Source organism: Ovis aries, chromosome 1 (genome assembly GCF_016772045.2).
Source record: "Ovis aries strain OAR_USU_Benz2616 breed Rambouillet chromosome 1, ARS-UI_Ramb_v3.0, whole genome shotgun sequence".
In the NCBI taxonomy this organism is placed as follows: Eukaryota; Metazoa; Chordata; class Mammalia; order Artiodactyla; family Bovidae; genus Ovis; species Ovis aries.
The window spans coordinates 34,451,547-34,473,656 of NC_056054.1; the positions used below are offsets into that span (position 1 = coordinate 34,451,547).

At 44.5% G+C, this 22,110-nt stretch overlaps 1 protein-coding gene across 18 annotated transcripts in view; it reads left to right on the forward strand.

Moving 5' to 3' along the window:
- Positions 1-22,110, forward strand: part of FGGY (FGGY carbohydrate kinase domain containing) — a 625,499-nt gene that overhangs the window by 404,612 nt on the left and 198,777 nt on the right. For all 18 annotated transcript variants that reach the window (XM_012158173.5, XM_042248740.2, XM_012158100.5 and 15 more), the window contains one exon: positions 6,915-7,018. In XM_012158173.5, coding sequence (XP_012013563.3) covers positions 6,915-7,018 — 104 coding nt within the window. The remainder of the gene's footprint in view (positions 1-6,914; positions 7,019-22,110) is intronic.

Consider the following 22,110-nt stretch of genomic DNA (forward strand, 5'->3'; position numbering starts at 1 on the left):
CCCTTTAAACTTTCTGAGGAATGCTGAATTCACTGACACTTGCATAGTCATGTGAAGGGCCCCAGCAGTGCAGAGGGCTGTGCTTGTCAAAACCCCGTCTTAGGAATTGTTTCCTGATGTACACATGAGGCTCATGATCCCTCTATGGGTTGTGAAATGTGTTTATGCAGAAAAGAGAAGGCTCCTCCTCCCCCCTGTTGCTTCCTGGACCTTGGACCTCTTTTCTCTGGTCGGCCCCTCCAAGCTCTATGTGGCCAAAGACAAAATGAGGGGTGGCAGGGCTGAGACTCACGTGGTCTCAGCAGCATCAGCCCTTGGATTGGATCTGTTAGGCAGAGTGCTCAGAACCTCTCTGGAGGGGAAACCAGGCAATACTTGCCTCTCTGGTGCTGTGCCAGCCTGGCCTGAGGTTTTCTAAGTTCCCTTGGGACTTGAGAATATACCTTCTTGGGAGGGATTTCTTTCAATCCTCCTGTTTCCAGCCAGTGACACTTTTTCAAAGAATCACTGTTTTCAAAGAATCATGTATGTTATGCCCTGAAAATGGCTGAAAAAGAACCTCCATTTGTGATCAACTTCTCTCCTAGTGGATGTGTGGGAATAGTTTAGACTTTCGGGTGGTTCATGGCAGAACTGGGGCTCAAACTCAGATTTTCAAACTCGAAACCCATGGCTCTGAGTAAATGGTCCCTGGTGAACTGACACTTACAAATATGTTTCCTTTGTATAAGATGATTATCACATTACAAAGTGAGGGATTCCAGAAAGGACATGGGTTTTAGGGTCAGACCAAATAAGTTCAAGGTGCCGCATCCTGGCACTGGTCTTATACCTCTGTGACCTTGGGCAAATCACTTTGCTGCTTCTGTATGTGTTGAAGGGAAGAAAGAATATATTTCACAAATGTGAAGATTGTGAGACAATATTGAAAGATTTTAATGCAGTATCCAGCCTATCCTAGCCATCTGATCAGTTTTCTAAAAACGTAGGAAGAATACAGCTGTCTCTTGAGAAGAGTTCAGAGGATACTGACGATGGTGCTGGATAGAGATGGTGGTGACACAGTGCCCATTAATCCAAGTTTTATTTTTAAGCATTACCTCTATATCAGAGCTACCATGTGATATTGTCATTTTCTTCATGTTATAGCAGACCTTACTGTCTCCAAATCCCATTCTTTCTTTTTTTCTAATATGTAACAGCTGCTTTTAAATCATTTTCTATTTTTTAATTTTTATTGGAGTTTAGTTACTCCACAGTGTTGTGCTAACTTCCCGCTGCACAAGCAAGGTGAATCAGCCATATGTATGCATATATCCCATCCCCTTTGGATTTCCCTCCCATCCGGGTCAGCACAGCGCACTGAACAGAGCTCCCTGCACCACACAGCAGTTCCTCATTAGTCATCCATTCCATACAGCAATGCATGTAAGTCAGTCCCAGCCCCCTAATTCATCCCATTCCCACCCTGACCCCGCCCCAGAGTCTACACATCTGTTTTCTATGCCTAGGTTTCTATCTCCACCCTGCAAATCGGTGTGGCTGCTATGAAGAACATTGTGGAGATTCATTCTTTTTTTCATTGTAATACACTCATTCTCAGATTCTAAGCCTAGTAATATCAACAGTGAATCTGCTAATCAGGGAGGAAACAAGGACATATTTTCCACAAATTTCTTTTCTTGCTTGCATAACTCCCTTTCAGGATTGAGGTAGCCTGTAAGATAAACTTTGCCCAAGCTTTATATGTATGGGACCAATAAAAGCAGTCATCAGCAGGAATTCCTTGAACGTGCTTATAACACGATGGACCACCAATGGCCAACCCCTTTTCCAGCAAGGATCTCAGGATCAATATTGTAAGGCCCCAGTATTTTGAGATATACAGATGAGTAAACATTGACTACCTGGTTATCTGATTTTTATTTCGGAGAAAAACCTAAGACCCAGCAGTTCGAAATCAAGCTACCTAGATGGGATTCCCTGCCCTGCTTCTGGTGAGCTGTGTGACCTTGGTTCAGTTCTCATTTCTAAGCTTCAGTTTCTTCCTTTGTAAAAATGAGGATTTTAATAACACCCGTCACACTCAGTGGCGGTAAGAATAAAATGAGACATGTACAGAGAGAGGGGACTTCCCTGGTGGTTCAGATGGTAAAGAATCTGCCTGCCAATGCAAGAGACCAGGTTCAATCCCTGGGTCAGGAAGATCCCCTGGAGAAGGGAATAGCTACCCACTCCAGTATTCTGGCCTGGAGAATTCCATGGACAGAGGAGCCTGGCAGGCTACGATCCATGGGGTCACAAAGAGTTGGACACAACTGAGTGACTAACACTTTCACAGACAGAGAGACTACGTATATAACTCAAATAAAATGTTCTCCTATCTAGGGTTTCTTTCTGTCAAAAGTCTTTGTGCCCTGGTTGGGGAAATTTATCACCCAGGATTTCCCAGAAAAAATGTAAAGCACTCTTCTTCTAAGTTGCTTCAGTCATGTCCGACTCTGTGCGACCCCATAGACGGCAGCCTACCAGGCTCCCCGGTCCCTGGGATTCTCCAGGCAAGAACACTGGAGTGGGTTACCATTTCCTTCTCCAATGCATGAAAGTGAAAAGTGAAAGCACTCTAAGTATACACAAAAAAACAGGAAATTTAATACATAAAAATGGTGACTTAGATTATGAAGGAGCTGTAAAGGGTTATATTCCCTGCAAAGCAAGTCAGGGAAACAGCAAAATGGAAGCCGTTGCCACCCCTTGCTGGAGGGACAAGGAGGAGGTGGTGTAACCAGAGGCATAGAGTGGTCAGCATGGGCCTAGTGGGAGTCTCGGCCCTGCTGGCACAGCTGAACTCATGAAATAGCAGCCCCTTGACACGGGGAGAATGGGGGAGACGCACTCTGGTTCTCCAGTGCCTCAAGCCTTCAGATCTCCTGGCAGGGCCCTGATTGGGTGGCCTAGTGTCTGGGAAACACGGGTCACAGGGGCAGCCACATGATGCTCAGGACTTAGTGAAAGCCCTTAGGCCCAGAACTCTTCCAGCCTTAGTCCCAGACTTCAATCACCTGGTTGCTGGGATCTAATTCTTGTGATAACACAAAACAGGCTGTGATAACCAACACAGAGAGTTACAAAGAGGCTTACTTCCTCCACCACTGGGCCTCTGCACAATAACTGAGGTTCCCAAGTTGCTGTGCCCAAGAAAGTAGAATTTGGAAAAAGCTTTAGAAAAAAACCTAGGAAGTTGTTGGCATGTAAGAGATCACATCGTGGCCCACTAGATCCTGCTTTCTGGAAAAGCCTGCTGTTGAGCAGCCACAGCCTTCGGTAGCTAAGGATCTGTGGCTTGAGGATGCACTTTCACACTTTCACAGGCCTGACTCCTGCAGAACTCAGCATAGACCCCCTCTTTGAAAATCCCCTGAATCCCTGAAGGTGAGCTAAGCTGCTGTGCAGTTCTCATCTGCCTTTCTTCTAGTTCTCTCTCTCCCATTTCTCCTCCTTTTTCTCCTCCTCTTTCTTCTTCTTTGATCATGTTCTTAAAATTTTGTAGAGTATAGCTGAGTTACATTGTTGTGTTAGTTTCCACTGTGCAGTGAAGTGAATGAATTACACATATAGCCACTCTTTTTAGATGCTTTTCCATAGGGGTCATTACAGATTATCAATTAGGGTTCTCTGTGCTATAGAGTAGGTCTCTGTAGTCAGTTCAGTTCAGTTCAGTCACTCAGTTGTGTCCGACTGTTTACGACCCCATGGACTGCAGCACAGCAGGTTTCCCTGTCCATTACCAACTCCCAGAGTTTGCTTAAACTCATGTCCATCATAGTCAGTGATGCATTCAAATAATCTCATCCCCTGTTGTCCCCTTCTCCTGCTGCTTTTAATCTTTCCCAGCATCAAGATATTTTCTAAGGAGTCAGTTCTTTGTATCAGGTGGCCAAAGTATTAGGGCTTCAACTTTAGCATCAGTCCTTCCAATGAATGTTCAGGACTGATTTCCTTTAGGATTGACTGGTTTGATCTCGCAATCCAAGGAACTCTCAAGTATCTTGTCCAACACCACATTTCAAAAGCATCAATTCTTCAGCGCTCAGCTTGCTTTATGATCCAACTCTCACATGCATACATGACTACTGGAAAAACCATAGCTTTGACTAGTTGGACCTTTACCAGCAAAGTAATATCTCGGCTTTCTAATAGGCTGTCTAGGTTTGTCATAGCTTTTCTTCCAAGAAGTAAATGTCTTTTAATTTCATGGCTGTAGTCACCATCTGCAGTGATTTTGGAGCCCAAGAAAATAAGGTCTGTCACTGTTTCCATTGTTTCCCCATCTATTTTCCATGAAGTGATGGGACCAGTAGTCATGTAGGGATATAAGAGTTAGACTATAAAGAAAGCTGAGCCCCGAAGAATTGATGCTTTTGAACTATGGTGTTGGAGAAGACTCTTGAGAGTCCCTTGGACCTCAAGGAGATTAAACCAGTCCATCCTAAAGGAAATCAACCCTGAATATTTATTGGAAGGACTGATACTAAAACTGAAGCTCTGATAGTTTGATCACCAGTTACAAGGAACTGACTCACTGGAAAAGACCCTGATGCTGGGAAAGATAGAAGGTAGGAGAAGAAAGGGACGGCAGAGGATGACATGGTTGGATGGCATCACTGACTCAATGTACGTGAGTTTGAGAGAGCTCCAGGAGATGGTAAAGGACTGGGAAGCCTGGTGTGCTGTAGTCCATGGCGTCGCAAAGAGTCTGACATGACTGAGTGACTGAATAACATATCAATCCCATTCTCCCAGTTTGTCCTCCTCCATCCCTGCTTTTCCCCTGGTAATCATGTGATTACATCCGTGGTTCTACTTCTATTTTGTAAATAAGTTGAATATGTGTGTTTTTTAGATTCCATACATAAGTGATATTATATGTTATTTGTCTTTCTCTGATTTATATCTAGGTCCATCCACGTTGCTGCAAATGGCATTATTTCCTTCTTTTTGTGACTGAGGAGTATTCCATTGTATACACAAATACACCATATCTTCCTTATCCATTCATTCTTGATGGACATTTAGGTGACTTCCATGTCTTGGCTGTTGTAAACAGTGCTGCAGTGAACATCAGAGGCCTTGTATCCATTCAGATTGTACTTCTCTATGGATATATGCCCTGGAGTGGGATTTGTTGGATCATATTATAGTTCTGTTTTTAGTTTTTTAAGACACCTGCAGTTCTTCTTGTCCCGTCTCATCCCTGCATTTAAATGCTCCATCTAGGCTTCTCCTTCCCTCCCTCCCACAGGACTGTGAGCAGCCCTAGGACAAGAGCTGTCATCTTATCATCACACCCCCAGCATAGGTACTTTCACTTCCTACTGTGTACTAGCCCCTGTGGTAGGTGCTGGGGGTCTAAGCATGTGTACAAGGCAGTGCTAGCTTCCAGCAGCTTTTATGATTGCAAGAGAGACAGATAGGGTACAGTAATTCTGTAAATTACCAGTGTCTTGTGTGTTAGGGACATCCAAGAAGGTGTGAGAACCATGATCAGGGAGCCGCATCTTTCCTGGAGGAGCAGAGAAGCCTTCCGAGGAAATAACATTTAAGTTAGGAAGGAATTGGAGTTCACCTGGCAGAGAGGTTGGGGAATGGCATTTCAGGCAGGGGGCGGAGTGGATGCAGAGGTCTAGAGGTGAGAAAGAGCACTGAGGATTAGAGATGGAGAGTGGGGCAGCATGGCCTGGAGTCCACGAGGCAGGAAGGAGCTGTCCTCTCCCGTATCCCGGCCGCTGTGCTGTCCTGACGCTCTCCACCTCCTGCCTGGCTCCTCACTGGGAATGTTTCCGTGTTTGCATCTCCCACCTATAAAACCCAGTATGTTGTATAATGTGTTGAAGGTGCTCATTGAATGAATGATGGATGACTCAAGGCTCTAAACAGTCTAACTGCCCCCTTGCATTTGTAGCTTCACCTGCCCAGTATCAAGGAGCACAGTCCATGTGGAGGAGCAGCCTGAGCTTACACCATTTATGGGAAGCTCTATGCCACCTGGCGTTCTTTCAACAGAAACTTACTGTCAGTCACTTGACCCTTTATACTGAGAGTTCTGGAAAGAGCAGTACTAAGAATGGTGACCCAGAGATGCTGAGAAGATCCCATCATCAAATGACTCTATTGCCTTCTCTGAGATTGAAATGTGATGGGTTAAGCTAGGTTCCCTTCAGCCCTGTTTCTTACTAGCAGTGTGATCTTGGACAGGTCACTTCACCCATATGTAGGCCTTCCCTCTCTCACTGATGTGTGGTGTTAATAGAATCAACTTGACAGGCTTCATGTAAAATGAGACTATACTTGTAGCTACTCAGCACAGTGCCTGGTAGTTTGGGACCAAAACTCACTGGGTGACCGGTGCTTCTATTATTCTAGTTGAAGTTGCTATTATTCCAGTGTTTGAGACCATACACTGTGTGTGCTAGGTGTGTGCTAAGTCACTTCAGTTCATGTCCGACTCTTTGCAACCCTGTGGATCATAGCCCTCCAGGCTCCTCTGTCCATGTGATTCTTCAGACAAGAATACTGGAGTGGTTCGCCATGCCCTCCTCCAGGGGATCTTCCCCACCCAGAGATCAAACCCAACCCAGATCTGTTACATCTCCTGCTTTGACGGGCAGGTTCTTAACCACTAGCGCCACCTGGAAGCCATACACTGACCAGAGAAAGGCAAAAATAGAACCAGCCTCTTAGTTCCCCTGGCAGGCTGATCTGCTCTTTTGGTTTCTAGTCGAGACTGGCCTACACATGGAATGCCTTCTCAGCGTTGTTTGGTGTTAAAAAATAAATAAATAAAAGAGTGTCTTGGGTGTGTTCTAGCTTGCTTGCTTTCTTTTTTAAGAGGATTCCGTTTTGTTTTCTCACAGGAGTGATTGGAGCAGATGTGAAGGGGCACGGCCTTGCCTGTGAGGGACAGCCAGTGACGTCACGGCTGGCTGTCATCTGTGGAACATCTTCTTGTCACATGGGTGTGAGTCTGCCGAGTGGGTGAGGGCGGGGCCACCACACTCTGGGATGGACAGCCCAGCCAGGGAGGAGATCTGAGCTGCTGGCCCCTGGGCCCCCTCAGCAACTTCCCTTTCTGTCCCCTGTGCCATGTCGAGCAGAAAGCACAGCGCTCCTTCCAATAGCTTTGCTTTGATTTGCCAGACCTTTTTACAGGGATCAGATTTGTAAAAAGTGTAAAAAGGCATGAACCTACCTTTGACATCACCCGGGCCAGAGAGCTAAGGAGCAGGGAGTGAAATCAGATCCAGAGATGGCAATGCCTCACTCCCAGACAATCTGTCCCTAATGGGTAGCCAAGTCTTCTCTGCACAGAGGTGTCTGTTTTCCTTGGCGGCCAGGCTTTCTATCAGTCAATATAAATCCATCTCCCTGGGAGCGGTCTGGTGATGTATAGAATTAGACTGCATATCATGACTTCAAAAGCACACTGATAAGCAATTTTCACTCTGTTAATTTTTCTCCATGAATTAGTGGAAAGGCTTTCTCCAAGATTACAGTTAAAATTTAGTGCCTGCCCTAAAATTTATATCTTCTTTAAATGCCTGAGTCTGAAAGCATTCCATTTCGATAAGTACCCATTTCTACCATATTTTTATTTAAAAGTCATTACTCTGTTAAAGTTAGATGGACGATCCTTGGATTTTTCCCAGATGAGTAAAATAGAGGGGAGCATGGGGGAGGAGGAGGAAGGCCTGGGGACAGGAGTAAGGGTTAGAGGGGTATCTGGGATACAGTCCAGAGCAGACACCCTACCACAGTAGAGGGACTCATGGGCCTTGAGAAACTGTGTTTAGTTACTGTTGGGACCAATGAGCCTGTTACACCATGTAATACTTTGGTTGAGTAAATATCGATACATTTACTTATCCACTGATCCTTTGCGCTTGTGCTAAACCCTGGGGACATAGGCATGATATGAGTCTTCCCATTGGTGAGATAGAATAATAACAGGTACTCTGGTACAAGGCCCCTCAGTGTAGATTCTGATTGAACTTGAGATGCTGAGCATCTAGTATGCACCAGACATGGTGTCAGGGGTTCTCACACATTTCATAGAGATGATGGAGCCACCTGACTGGTTTGCAGTCCCAGTTCCTCCACTTCCTAACAATGGGCCCTTAGACAGCATTTAACCTCTCTGGACCCCAAATTCCTCATCTGTGAGATGTGAGAGTTATAGTACATGTCTCATAGTGCGGTGAGGATGAATTGAGGTGTGCGTCACAGAGAGTAAGCACTTTGCCAGGGCTAGTTCCCCATCGCTAGCACTGGTGTATTGGGCAGAAAGGATACAGTGCCTGCCTAGGAAGGGTCCAGGCTTAGCGACAACTTCCTAAGAGGACAGTACACTGGACTTCTTAAACCTCCTCAAAAAAAATTTCCTTCTGCTTGTTTCTGTGGACACACTTTTGAATGGAACTTCTTGAAAAGTCCTGGCCTCTGTCTTCCCCTCAGCAGCCCTATTGTAAGGCTTGGCTGTTGCTGAAGGGAGAAATCTGTGGAGGCCTAAGGCTGCCGTGAGCAGGAGGGCAGGAGGTGCCCACCAGGACACTCAGCCCTCATCTCCCGCTCTGTGAGTCTACACTCTCTAGCTTGTCATCACTGAACACTGTTTTAAGCCTGTTTAAATCATCTCCCATTTTCACAGGGACACATCTAACTTGGTTTCTCCTATAAAGTCTAAGTATTGAATACTTTTACCCAACTCAGTTTGGATTTGTGAGCAACAGCAAATCTGTTCGAACATGAGTCTGTGACATCCCCATGTCTTAATTTCCTGGTGTCTTCATGAAAACAGTGCTGGCTAGTTGTATACCATCTATTTTACAAATTAAGCAACTAAAGCCTAAGAAAGACCAGACATTTTCCCAAGGTCACAAAACTATTAAGCTGGAGCTGAGAACGCAGGTCCAACCTTCCAAGTGCATCCCTTCGGTGCCTTCCTGTGCTGTGTACAATTTTAAAGGGCCAGTACTGGAGTGGAATGAGCTTGGGCTTCAGAGTCAGACAGGTGTAGGTTTGGACATCTGCTCATGCACGTTTTGACCCCATGACCTGAGGTGAGCTACTAAAATTCTGTGAGCCACAGATTCTTGATCCATCACACTGGGGGCGAGGATGCCCATCTTAAAGGGTTGCTGGATAACATGAGTTATATACATACATCCCCCATGCATAATAGACACTCAGAAATGGTGGGGATTCTTATTACACTTCCCTAGTGATATAAAAGGCTCACATGAAGCATCTGTTGGGACTTCAACAAGTTTGATGGGCAGCTGCAGTTGGTTACAATGAATGAGGGCCATAAAATGCCGGTTTATTATGGTCGTGTTGTGCTGGAAATAAAGTCCCCACCCCCACCCCGCTTTGTACTTGGGAGTGGGAAGGGACCTCCTGGGCCAAGGGGATTAATCATCAGCTTTAATGTTATGTGGTGAGGGCGAGACTGTGGTCATGCTGGCATCGGAAAATGCCTTTGATCTGGCTCAGGTGCTGGGCGCCCAGCGAGCCAGCAACAATGACACCTTTGTGAGGTCTCGGAGAGGTGCAGGTCTGAGGAAACACTCTCCAGGAAGCTCAAGGACCCTCTTTGTTGTGGTTCTGGCAAATAAAACCACCAACTGTCAGGAAAAATTCTGCAAACAGAACGCAGGGACTAGAGGGGTCTGTGGGATTCTCTTTCTTCCTGTCTGCTCACTGCTGATGTTCCTAATTCTAATTTTGATTTGGGCAAAACTCCGAGGAATATTTTGTGTTTGATCCAGGTTGCCTCTTTCTAGCTCACCCAGAGTGAATGAATGAAGGAATGTCCAAGTAACAAGTCCTTTAGAGTTGCCTTTCTTCACGTCCCTGTTACTTCCAGGAATCTAGAGAAAAAGCCTGAGGTTGAACATAAGCCTTACTAATCAGGCCTTTGATATTTTAGAAGATACAAGTGTGGGCTGCACATTTATCTTCCTTGTAGATGATTTAATTAACAAGGAAAAAGAATACTGTTCTTTTTTTAACTGCATGAAAGCAGAGCTGCTTGTTCAGAGTTAATTACTACCAAGTCACCAAAACCCAAGATCATACACAGCAGGGGTGAGCCAGAGGTTGAAAAGTCATGGGGTCAGATGGAGCTGATCCCTGCCATCGCTCCCAGCACCCCTTTTCTCGAGCTGTCAGGTCAGGTCGTAACTTGGCAACTTGTCTTCAGTCAGCATGACAGATGGGGAAAGGACCCTGGGGCAGGGGGTGGGGAAGCATTGAAGAGGTAAGGTTTGAGCAGAACAATAGTTGGTGAGACCTAGGGATTACATCTGTATCTTAAATCACTCAGAACTGAAGTTTTTCATTTTAGGTGAATGTAGACCTGGTGATTAGCTATCACACAGTGGGTGTAATTGCAAAGCAGGCTCTTGCACTGACTTTACCTCTCACTTAGATGAGATACTTCATCTTTTAGTACCTCTGTGACTTCGTCTGTTTTAGGTGGGCAGTAGTATTTACATAACATTGTTTTGAGGATTAAGTGAGGTAGTGTTTGTAAGCAGTTTGGCACTTCCTAGCACCATATACCAAATATGGCATTATTGTTAAAAGTGATTCAAGAGCCGACTCATTGGAAAATACCTTGATTCGGGGAAAGATTGAAGGCAGGAGGAGAAGCGGGTAACAGAGGATGAGATGATTGGCTGGCATCACTGACACAATGGACATGAGTTTGAACAAACTCCTGGAGTTAGTTAAGGACAGGGAAGCCTGGCATGCTGCAGTTCATGGGGTCGCAGGGTCAGACACAGCTTAGTGACTGAACAGCAGCAACAACAACAATGCTAGAATGATCCATGTGACAATGGATTCAAGTTAAAACGTCAAATAAACTCATGTTGAGTTTATTGTAGATCTCATATGGATATATATATAGAAATATTTATAGCCGTATGTAGGTATTCAGTTTAGTAAACCTACATGTATTTCCTAGCTGTGATAGTGGAGCGGGCCTTGAAACAAGGACACTCTAGCAGCTAGTTGCTACAAGCACTCCTGGTGCCTATATCTTCATTTCTAATACTGATCTCCAATAAAAAGTATCAGGGCTTCTTGGAGAAATGGTTGATTCTAGGACCTCAGATATGCAGATGACACCACCCTTATGGCAGAAAGTGAAGAAGAACTAAAGAGCCTCTTGATGAAAGTGAAAGAAGAGAGTGAAAAAGTTGGCTTAAAGCTCAACATTCAGAAAACTAAGATCGTGGCATCCGGTCCCATCACGTCATGGAAAATAGATGGGGAAACAGTGGAAACAGTGGCTAGCTTTATTTTAGGGGGCTCCAAAATCATTGCAAATGGTGACTGCAGCCATGAAATTAAAAGATGCTTGCTCCTTGAAAGGAAAGTTATGACCAACTTAATTCAATTCAGTTCAGTTTCTCAGTCATGTCCGACTCTTTGCAACCCCATGAACCACAGCACGCCAGGACTCCATGTCCATCACCAACTCCCAGAGTCCACCCAAACCCATGACCATTGAGTTGGTGATGCCATCCAACCATCTCGTCCTCTCTTGTCCCCTTCTCCTCCTGCCCTTAATCTTTCCCAGCATCAGGGTCTTTTCAAACAAGTCAGCTCTTCGCATCAGGTGGCCAAAGTATTGGAGTTTCAGCTTCAGCATCAGTCCTTCCAATGAATATTCAGGACTGATTCCTTCAGGATGGACTGGCTGGATCTCCTTGCAGTTCAAGGGACTCTCAAGAAGCTTCTCCAACACCACAGTTCAAAAGCATCAATTCTTCTGCGCTCAGCTTTCCCAACTCAACTCTCAAATCCACACATGACCACTGGAAAAACCATAGCCTTGACTAGACTGACCTTTGTTGACAAAGTAACGTCTCTGCTTTTGAATATGCTGTCTAGCTTGGTCATAGCTTTCCTTCCAAGGAGTAAGCGTCTTTTAATTTCATGGCTGCAATCACCATCTACAGTGATTTTGGAGCCCAGAAAAATAAAGTCAGCCACTGTTTCTCCATCTATTTTCCATGAAGTGATGGGACCGGATGCCATGATCTTCGTTTTCTGAATGTTGAGCTTTAAGCCAACTTTTTCACTCTCCTCTTTCACTTTCATCAAGAGGCTTTTTTAGTTCCTCTTCAGTTTCTGCCATAAGGGTGGTGTCATCTGCATATCTGAGGTTATCGATATTTCTCCCAAACAACCTAGACAGCATATTAAAAAGCAGAGACATTACTTTTCCAGCAAAGGTCCATCTAGTCAAGGCTATGGTTTTTCTAGTAGTCATGTATGGATGTGAGAGTTGGGCTATAAAGAAAGCTGAGCACCAAAGAATTGATGTTTTTGAACTGTGGTGTTGGAGAAGCCTCTTAAGAGTTCCTTGGACTGCAAGAAGATCCAACCTGAAGGAATCAGTCCTGAATATTCATTGGAAGGACTGAAGCTGAAACTCCAATACTTTGGCCACCTGATGCGAAGAGCTGACTTGTTTGAAAAGACCCTGATGCTGGGAAAGATTGAGGGCAGGAGGAGAAGGGGACAAGAGAGGATGAGACGGTTGGATGGCATCACCGACTCAATGGTCATGGGTTTGGGTGGACTCTGGGAGTTGGTGATGGACATGGAGTCCTGGCGTGCTGTGGTTCATGGGGTTGCAAAGAGTTGGACACTACTGAGCAACTGAATTGAACTGAACTGGGAACTGAGGCAGGAAATAGACAAGATGATCCTAGAGTATCTTGTAGTAGCACTAGCAAATAAAGAAGTGTTAAAAAAAAAAGCAAACACTAACAATTTGAGGGGGCCTCCTTGGTTGCTCAGATGGTAAAGAATCTGCCTGCAACCCACGAAACCATGGTTCAATTGTTTAGATCCTTGCGTCAGGAAGATCCCCTGGAAAAGGGAATGGCAACCCACTCCAGTATTCTTGCCTGGAGATATAAATAAAGTGTATTGGATTATAACCCAAAGTGTCACATAAATATTATGAATATGAGCCCATACTGATATAAATAAATAAATAGAAGAGACAAATCTCTCAGGCAGGAAAATTCCAAATAATTTATGTAGATATATCGCCTCCCCCCCAAGGAGGTGGAGCATAACTTCCTACTCTTAAAGCATGAGCTACACATGGTAACTTTCTTTCAAAGAGGAAGGACAGTACAAAAAGGGGGGAAAAGAGTAATTTTGCAATGGAGAAATCTGACCACTAACTTTAGCCAGGTGACCAAGGTCAGCACCAACAGTGATAAGTAATGTTGATAGTATGTACTATTGCCATGATGTGATGAGAATGGCACTTTATCTCTGTTATCTTCCTCCCCCAAACCTATAACCACAGTCTAATTAATCATAAGAAAAACATCAGACAAATTCCATTTGAGAGACATGCTACAAAATACCTGACCAGCACCATCCAGGTCATCAAGAAACAAGGAAAGTCTGAGAAATTATCACAGTCAGGAGGAGTCTAAAGAGATGTAACAACTGTGTGGCATCCTGGATGGGATCCTAAAACAGAAGAAAGATGTTAGATAAAAACTAAGGAAATCTGAATCAAGTAAGGTCTTTAGTTAATGATAATATATCATCGTTTTTTAATTGTGACATATTAGCTTAATGTAAGATTTTAATGATAGACAAAACTAGGTGTCAAATCTATGAAACTCTGTACTATCTTCCCAACTCTTCTGTAATCTGAGCTGTTTTAAAATTAAAAGTTCATTAAAAAATATTTATTAAATCATTAACTCATTACCAAAATGTTTTTTTGTATTTGCCTGGCTAAGTACTAAGGGTATTAAGATAAATAAGATAAAGTGTCATGCCTGTCTTCATAGACAAAGACAGACAAGGAGGAGATGACCACAGCTCAGAGTGGTAACTCTGATGGTAAATTTAAGACTGGAATGTAGAGGAGCGGGGACTTCCCTGATGGCTCAGACAGTAAAGAATCTGCCTGCAATGCAGGAGACTGGGGTTCAATCCCTGGGTCGGTAAGATCTCCAGGAGAATGGCTACCCACTCCAGTCTTCTTGCCTGGGAAATCCCATGAACAGAGGAGCCTGGCAGACAATGGTCCATGGGGTTGCAAAGAGTTGAACACAACTGAGCCACTAACACTTTCACCTTCACATGGAGAATGGGACCAGTCAAGTCTTCAGTAGACAGGGAAGCTTTCCTGTAGCATGTGGTACTTAAAGGATTGCAGTTTTTCCCCCGCTGCATGGGGCTGCTGTTCCTACTCAGTTTCAGGCCCCAGATCCCCCCTGTAGTCTCACCCTCCTACTCTTTGTCTTTTGTGTCTACAGCACCCACCACTGAGTTCCTCTGCTCCTGGATGGTCTATAGGTATTACAGAGCCCCTGGGATAGCACTGTAGGAAAGGAGAATGTCACAGCTAAGAGACAGTGGGCAGGTTTCTCTGCCTTAGTCTCTTTAGCAAGTGGCATCTGCAGAGGTCACGAGAGAGGTGGAGAGGGAAGGGAGTCCATAGGCGCAGATAGGTCCACAGTCACAACTCCCAGGGAAGGAGCCATGTTCCTGGGTGTGATTCACTAGGACCTGCAGTTGTCAGCCTTGAGGACCAGTGTTCTCGGGAGTTGGTCTCTCTGTACTGAGGCTCACCCTGGGCCCCTCAACAACATGTTCAGAAAACAGACTGTATGCTAGGCCTTGATTGGCAAGGAGGGCTTTGGCATGGTACTGTGAGCAATAAGGCAGCTCATGCAATCAGAAAACTCAGCATAGTGCTTCTCCTGTCATTTGAGGCAGGACAGTTCTACATTGCCCTGAATGGATATAGTTCAGCATTCCTGGTCCAGCCTCAGTCATTATCAGAAGACAGGCAATAGCATTAACTGCTGCCATCTATTGAGCACCTACAGTGTACCAGGCACTGTGCTAAATCCTTTATGTCTTGTCATCAGCTCAGCAGTCCTCTGACCTGGGCACCATTACTCTCCCCATTTCAAAAGTGAGGATATGGAGGTAAAGAGCAGTTAAGTGGGTCACACCATGTGCAGGAAGTGGTGACTGACCCCTCTCTAGGAGACTGTGCCCAGTCTCCTTGCTCTTCCCTTTCAGGTCCATCAGTTCAGTTCAGTTGCTCAGTCGTGTCCGACTCTTTGCGACCCCATGAATCACATTACGCCAGGCCTCCCTGTCCATCACCAACTGCCAGAGTTCACTCAGACTTATGTCCATCGAGTCAGTGATGCCATCCAGCCATCTCATCCTCTGTCATCCCCTTCTCCTCCTGCCACCAATCCCTCCCAGCATCAGGGTCTTTTCCAATGAGTCAACTCTTCGCATGAGGTGACCAAAGTACTGGAGTTTCAGCTTTAGCATCATTCCTTCCAAAGAAATCCCAGGGCTGATCTCCTTCAGAATGGACTGGTTGGATCTCCTTGCAGTCCAAGGGACTCTCAAGAGTCTTCTCCAACACCACAGTTCAAAAGCATCAGTTCTTTGGCGCTCAGCCTTCTTCACAGTCCAACTCTCACATCCATACATGACCACAGGAAAAACCATAGCCTTGACTAGATGGACCTTAGTCGGCAAAGTAATGTCTCTGCTTTTGAATATGCTCTCTAGGTTTATCATAGCTTCTCTCAGTTCCCCAGGGGAGAGGGAGAGCAGACCCGATTGAAATAAGGGCCAGTGTTGTTGCAGACATCTCATCAAAGAAAAGATTTGAATGACAAATACCTGGGAAGATGCTCATGTCCTTAGTCACTAGGGAAATGCCAACTCAAACCACCGTAAGATCCACTACATGCTTGTGAGAATGGCTAACGTTGTGATGAAGATGTGGGAAACCAGAACCTAGCACGCTGCTGAGGGGAATGTGAAATGGTACAACCACTTTGGAAAACAGTTTAGCACTTTCTTACAAAGTCAGCGTACACCTACTGTGTGACCCCACTGTTCCACTCATAAAAGCATTATGTCTGTACAGAAACTCATGCAGGAAGAGTAGTAGGAGTTCATAGTGGTTCAAGTTCATAGCAGTTTCACTTGTAATAGCCCCAAACTGGAAACAACCTACATGCCTGTCAACAGTGATTAGACAAACTATTGGTCCATTGTTAGAATGGAGTACTACTAAGCAATAAAAGGGAATGAGCTGTTAATATAAGATACAACATGGATTCATCTCAAAGTATTAATTATGCTAAGTGAGAGAAGCCAAACAGAAAGAGTATAGACTATATATAATTCCATTTATTAAAAATTATTAGGAAAATGCATTATATATATATTTATGTCTAATATATAATGACAGGAAGCATATCAGTGATTGCCTACAGTGGGGCAGTGGGCAGAATGAGGACCAGGAGGAAAGGATTATAGATGGATGGGCACAAGGAAGCTTCTGGGGGTGATGGATATACTTACCTTGATTATAACATTATCTTCATTGGTGGTTGTCTGCTATGTCAAAACTTATCAAACCAGATATTTTAAATATGTGCAACTTAATGAATACCAATTATAGTTCAGTAAAGCTTTAAAAAAATACCAGAAAATAAGAACAATAATAATACTGCCTACAGTAACTTATATAGTGCTTACTATATTCCACACACAGTATCTCTAAAAATGGTTTAGTCTTAGTTTAAAAAATAGTACACAGTAGATGCTCAATGCATACTAGTTGTCACTTCTTTCCTTCTAACCCAAGTAAATTCTCTAGGTAGTCTGACGTATTTTACTATTTTGTTCTTTTGGTCCCTAGACTGATAGATATGGTTATTTGTATTTTTTTAATGTTTTATCTTATATTAGAATATGGTTGATTAACAACATTTTGATAATTTCAGGTATACAGCAGAGTAATTCAGCCATACATATACGTGTATCCATTCTCCCCAAACACCCCTCCCATCCAGGCTGTCACATAACATTGAGCAGAGTTTCATGTGCTACACAGTAGGTCCTTGTTGGTTATCCATTTTAAATGTGACATGTCGATCCCAAACTCCTTGTATCCTCCTCCCATTCTGCCTCCCCACTCATGATTACCTTATTTGTGTTTTAATGGTGGGGCTTCCCTGGTGGCTCAGCCCATAAAGAATCTGCCTACAATGCAGAAGACATGAGTTCAATCCCTGGGTCAGGAAGATCCCCTGGGGAAGGGAATGGCAACCCACTCCAGTATTTTTGCCTGGAGAATTCCATGGACCGAGGAGCCTGGTGGGCTACAGTCCGTGGGTCACAAAGAGTTGGACAAGACTCTCTTTAATGGTACCAGCTCATGTCTCAGAGGAAGCTGAGTTGCTTATCAGGTCCACACTGGTGGGTCCATGTCTCTGTTTCCCCTCTCATCCCATCCTGTCCAGTTTAGAGCTGGTGTATAATATTCATAGATGCCTAGTGACTACATGGCTGGATTGCAAACCCCGCCCCCCCACCCGCCGCCACCACCACCACTTCCTGGGCTGACGAGCATGCAAGTGCTTGAATCTTCCTGTCTCCTTTCATACCTTCCCACTGCAGTAGGGCCGTCTTTCATCATCTGTTTCTGCTGAGTGGGGAGCTGACCAGCTGGTAGAAGCTCCCCCGTCCAGGGTGCTGTCAGTCTGTCTCCCACCCCACCATGCCAGTGATGCCTGGGAGCTCACTTGGCCTCTCTAGGAAGTGAGAGCCTCACTAGAGAGCTTTACTTCAGCAGGACCTGCTCTCTCTTCCTTTCCTCCACCTCACAGTCCTCCAGAGCTCTCGATTCCCATCCGTCATGGGTCCCTGGAAGAGAACAGGGTCTCTTCCCAGCAGCTCTTCAGGATGCATTTTGGCCCAGAGTGGATCTGCAGCCTGATCTCTGTTCTGTTGGGAAACAAGGGCTCAGGAGTCCTAGAGTCCTGAGCTCTAACCGGAGAAAACCCCCCTCAGACCAGGCACGTCATTGGAACTGTGCTTTTTGGGTAATGATTATAGCAGTGGAGTGCTCTACCCAGGTCCAAACTGAGGGACAGAGGGTGCCATGGTTCCTTACAAGGGAAATGCAAATTCAAACCACAATGAGACCCATGACATGCTTGTTAGAAGGACTGAAGTTTGATGAGCATGTGGAACTGGAACCCTCACAGGCTCCTGCCAGGTACGTGAAATGGCACAACCACTTCGGAAAATAGTTGAGCAGTTTCTTATAAGAGACTCTCACATCCACTGTGTGATCCAGCCATTCCACTCCCATAAAAGCTGGGCAGGGCCGTCTGGTCCCGTGTTTCTGGAAGCCCACCAGGAACACAGCAAAGCCAGGTAACACAAGACCTTTCATGAGGTCAGAACAAATAAGAGTGTGTCAGCTGGCGTGAGCCCAGTTTTCCACAAAAGACGGCAGCTCGCCTGGAAGAATGGTTGAAGCAGAGGGAAGAATCTGAAGCAGCAGTAACAACAGCAGCTAATATTTACTGCATGCTTATCATGGGGTAAGAAATGTGCATCTATCGTTGTATCTAAATCTCATAATAACCTTATGCAGTTACCAACGTTATCCTCCTGTTTTATAGGGACTGAAGCTGGGTCTCAGAGAGGCAAAGTGCTTATCCGCGTCCATAGCTAGTAAGTCCTGGAGAAGTTTCTAACCCAGGCTGTTTGATTCCAGAGCTCACATTGTCAGCTCTTTGCAGAACAATGAGACAGGGGCCTTGGGATGGTTGGTTGTGCACATGGGTGTTTTGTGGGAATGGGGTGAAGTGACTACAAGGCAGATCTTTTTCAAAGTCCGGTGATAACTGCACCGTGAGGCCTGGGTGCAGTTCAACCACAATGTTCTCATTTTCCCTCCTTCCCAGTCTCTCAAATCACTGCCCTGCCAGGGCCCCCAGACTAATGATAACAATAAAAATAAACAGCATCACTTGTCAACCATTGTCCCCTGGGCATTTATGAGACTTCTTATTTATCATCTTGCCTGTTTCCCCACTGCTCTGTGGTCAAGTACTGAATTAGGCAATTTGAAGACATGTGACTAACTTCTCAAATCACGGAGATGTTTTTGTATTCATTTGGAAGAGCATGAAATGAAAACCACATTGATTTTTATTCCCCCTTTTTCTATTTCCCACTCATCTGCTGTAAGTGTGACTCTGATCCTGTGGTTGCTGAGGGTGACCTAGCAGTGATGGCAGTGTTAGTGCTTTCCAGCGAATGAGTGAGGATGTAAAGGAGTCTGAGACAGGCAGGGCAGAGCCCTCACTAAGCGTCAGCTTTTGTACTGCGGTTCTCAATACACATCGACTCCTCCACTTCTACATACATTCTGGGGTTTCAGAACTTCTGCCTTGTTGCTTCTGCCTTATTGTTTTCTGGGGTTTTTTGAATATTTTTTTTTCATCTTTATTTATTTATTTGGCTGTGCCATTTCTTAGCTACAGCTTGTGGGCTGTAGTTCCCTGACCAGGGATTGAACCCAGGCCCCTGCATTGGGAGCATGAAGTCTTAGCCACTGGACCACCAGGGAAGTCCCACTTCCCCCTTATTTTTCATCCTCATCTCCCACTTTCCTTGTGTGTGTGCTCCAAGGACCTCATTTTACACCTTAATTAAATTTTCCTATTTTTTTTAACTTCAGAGCCATCAGAAGTTTGGTGTAGTTTCTGTTTTTCCATTTTACCATTGTGAGAACACCAGGAGAAATGACATGTAAGAGAACAAAGTCCCAGAAAAAGTCATGAGAAATTTTTTGAGCAATCAGTGCTGTAGGGTTGAGGTTGAAAGTCCCTCCCTAATGAACATCAGTGGCTCCCTACTGCCAATAGGAAAAAAAAAAAAAGAGGTTCAGTGTGAAAACCCAGCGGAGAATTTGGCCATGTTGTTATAGATTTGGGATATATTCACTTTAAAAAGAATGAAAGTCTTAAATCTCAAGGAGGTGAAAGTTACTGCAGTGCTATGATGTATTATTTTTTAACATTTTGCTGAAAGATAATTCACATACATAAAACTCACCCCTGTCATGTATTTTTCAGAACTCTAGAGAACTGAGTTTAGTGATGTTTGAGAAAGAGAAAGATTTAGTGCCCATATTTCAGGTTATACTATGGAACGATACCAGCACGTGGTCTTTATTACTTACAGAGGTAACAGAAAGATAACACAGAACAGTAAATTTCCATTTCTGCTTGCACTTAGGATAGCACCTGACATATGAAGTGGGTCTAGTAAATATTGGATTGATAGATAGAAAGACAAACAGAAATATGCTGGGTAGCAACCATCCACGTTTTCTGAAGAACAAATCAGGCCATACCAGTTTGGCATCCTTTTCTTTGATGGGTTGACAGGCTACATGGTGAAAGAAGGAAGATCCAGCATGTCAGCTCTCTGGTCTTCAAGAAGACAGCAGGTTCTTTCCTTGATGACCTGATCCTTCTCACTTATTACAGCAGCATTGCTACATTCAGTCACAAAATTCCATCTGTGTGAGAACTGATTTATTTCACTGAATTATACTTTGAAGCAGGCCTTAAGCAAAAGCATAAAACTGATTGAAAAGTGTCCATATCATCCAATTGCCAGATTTGTGTTTGGGCCTTGTGTCGTTGATTTCAGCCTTATGTCGAGCCAGGCAGAGACAGCCTTGATTCTGTTGATTGAGGGGCTGTTTAGGTGGATGGTGTTTGTGAGTAGTTGGTCAGCGATCCAGGAGCTGCTTGAGGTAGATGAGGCCAACCTGGCTTACCTATCTGCCATCTGTCTACCTGTTAAAATCTACTGAAGGTTCCTCAGGTTTCCGTGTAACTCTTCATTGAAAGACTAGCTATGATCTTGAAAGTCAGGACGGGTGTTCTCTGGAATTAGGGAAATGATCCATGAAAAAGAGGGAGCCCATGGAGAGAATGGCCAGTTATATTAACACATGTACTCATTCTTCTGGGTTACGCAGGGCCCTAATTTCCATGGACCGACTTTGACAGACTCGCAGTGGAGATGGTCCTGAATATCAAGTCTGATGGCTTCACTCTCCCAGTTAAAATCTCTCAGTGAGTCTCCTGAATCCTAGCAGGTCATAGAGGATCATGTGTGACCTGAGCCCTGCCTACCCCTAGCCTCATTCCCTGCTATTCCTGACTTTTCATCCTATATTCTAATAACAGGTACATCCCATATCCTTTTGTGAATTCCATGGGCCAAAGATTTATAGAATAGAGAATATCCAGATTTTTAAAAATTTATACTGTAAGTATACAGTGTATTACATACCAATGTTAGGGAGATCTAGGATAGTACCCATAATCAATCACATTTGTATTTCTACAGTAAAGCTTATGAATATTCACACCAGGGATGTTAAATAGTTTCTAAATAGTAAGCTATTTATTCATTTTGCCATCCCATGAAACATGAAAAAAGCATTTGGTATTTGGAATGCTTTAGATTGAAGAAGCCTAGATTGAGCCTATACTTTCTCATTTGCCCTTTAGGCATATTTTTTTTTTAACTCTGGCTGGAATGGCCACAGCTCTCTTCTACCTGGTGAGCCTCATCACCACTAGAATCATAATCATTCTTACAGTTCACATTTATTGAACGTTTGCTATGTTATTTGATACTTCCAGTAAACTCTAGGATGACTCTCGTTGTATTATGGTCCCAAGTGTTCAGATGAGGAAACTGAGGCTTGGGGAGCTCACAATGGGAGGAGGAAGCAGAACAAAGGTTGAACCAAAGCCCAGGGACCCCAGAACCTGTGTTCTCAATCACTACAGTATCCTTCAGTTCAGTTCAGTCGCTCATTCGTGTCCGACTCTTTGCGACCCCATGAATCGCAGCACGCCAGGCCTGCCTGTCCATCACCAACTCCTGGAGTTCACTCAAACTCACGTCCATCGAGTCAGTGATACCATCCATCCATCTCATCCTCTGTTGTCCCCTTCTCCTCATGCCCCCAATCCCTCCCAGCATCAGAGTCCTTTCCAATGAGTCAACTCTTTCTATGAGGTGGCCAAAGTACTGGAGTTTCAGCTTTAGCATCATTTCTTCCAAAGAAATCCCAGGGCTGATCTCCTGGACTGGTTGGATCTCCTTGCAGTCCAAGGGACTCTCAAA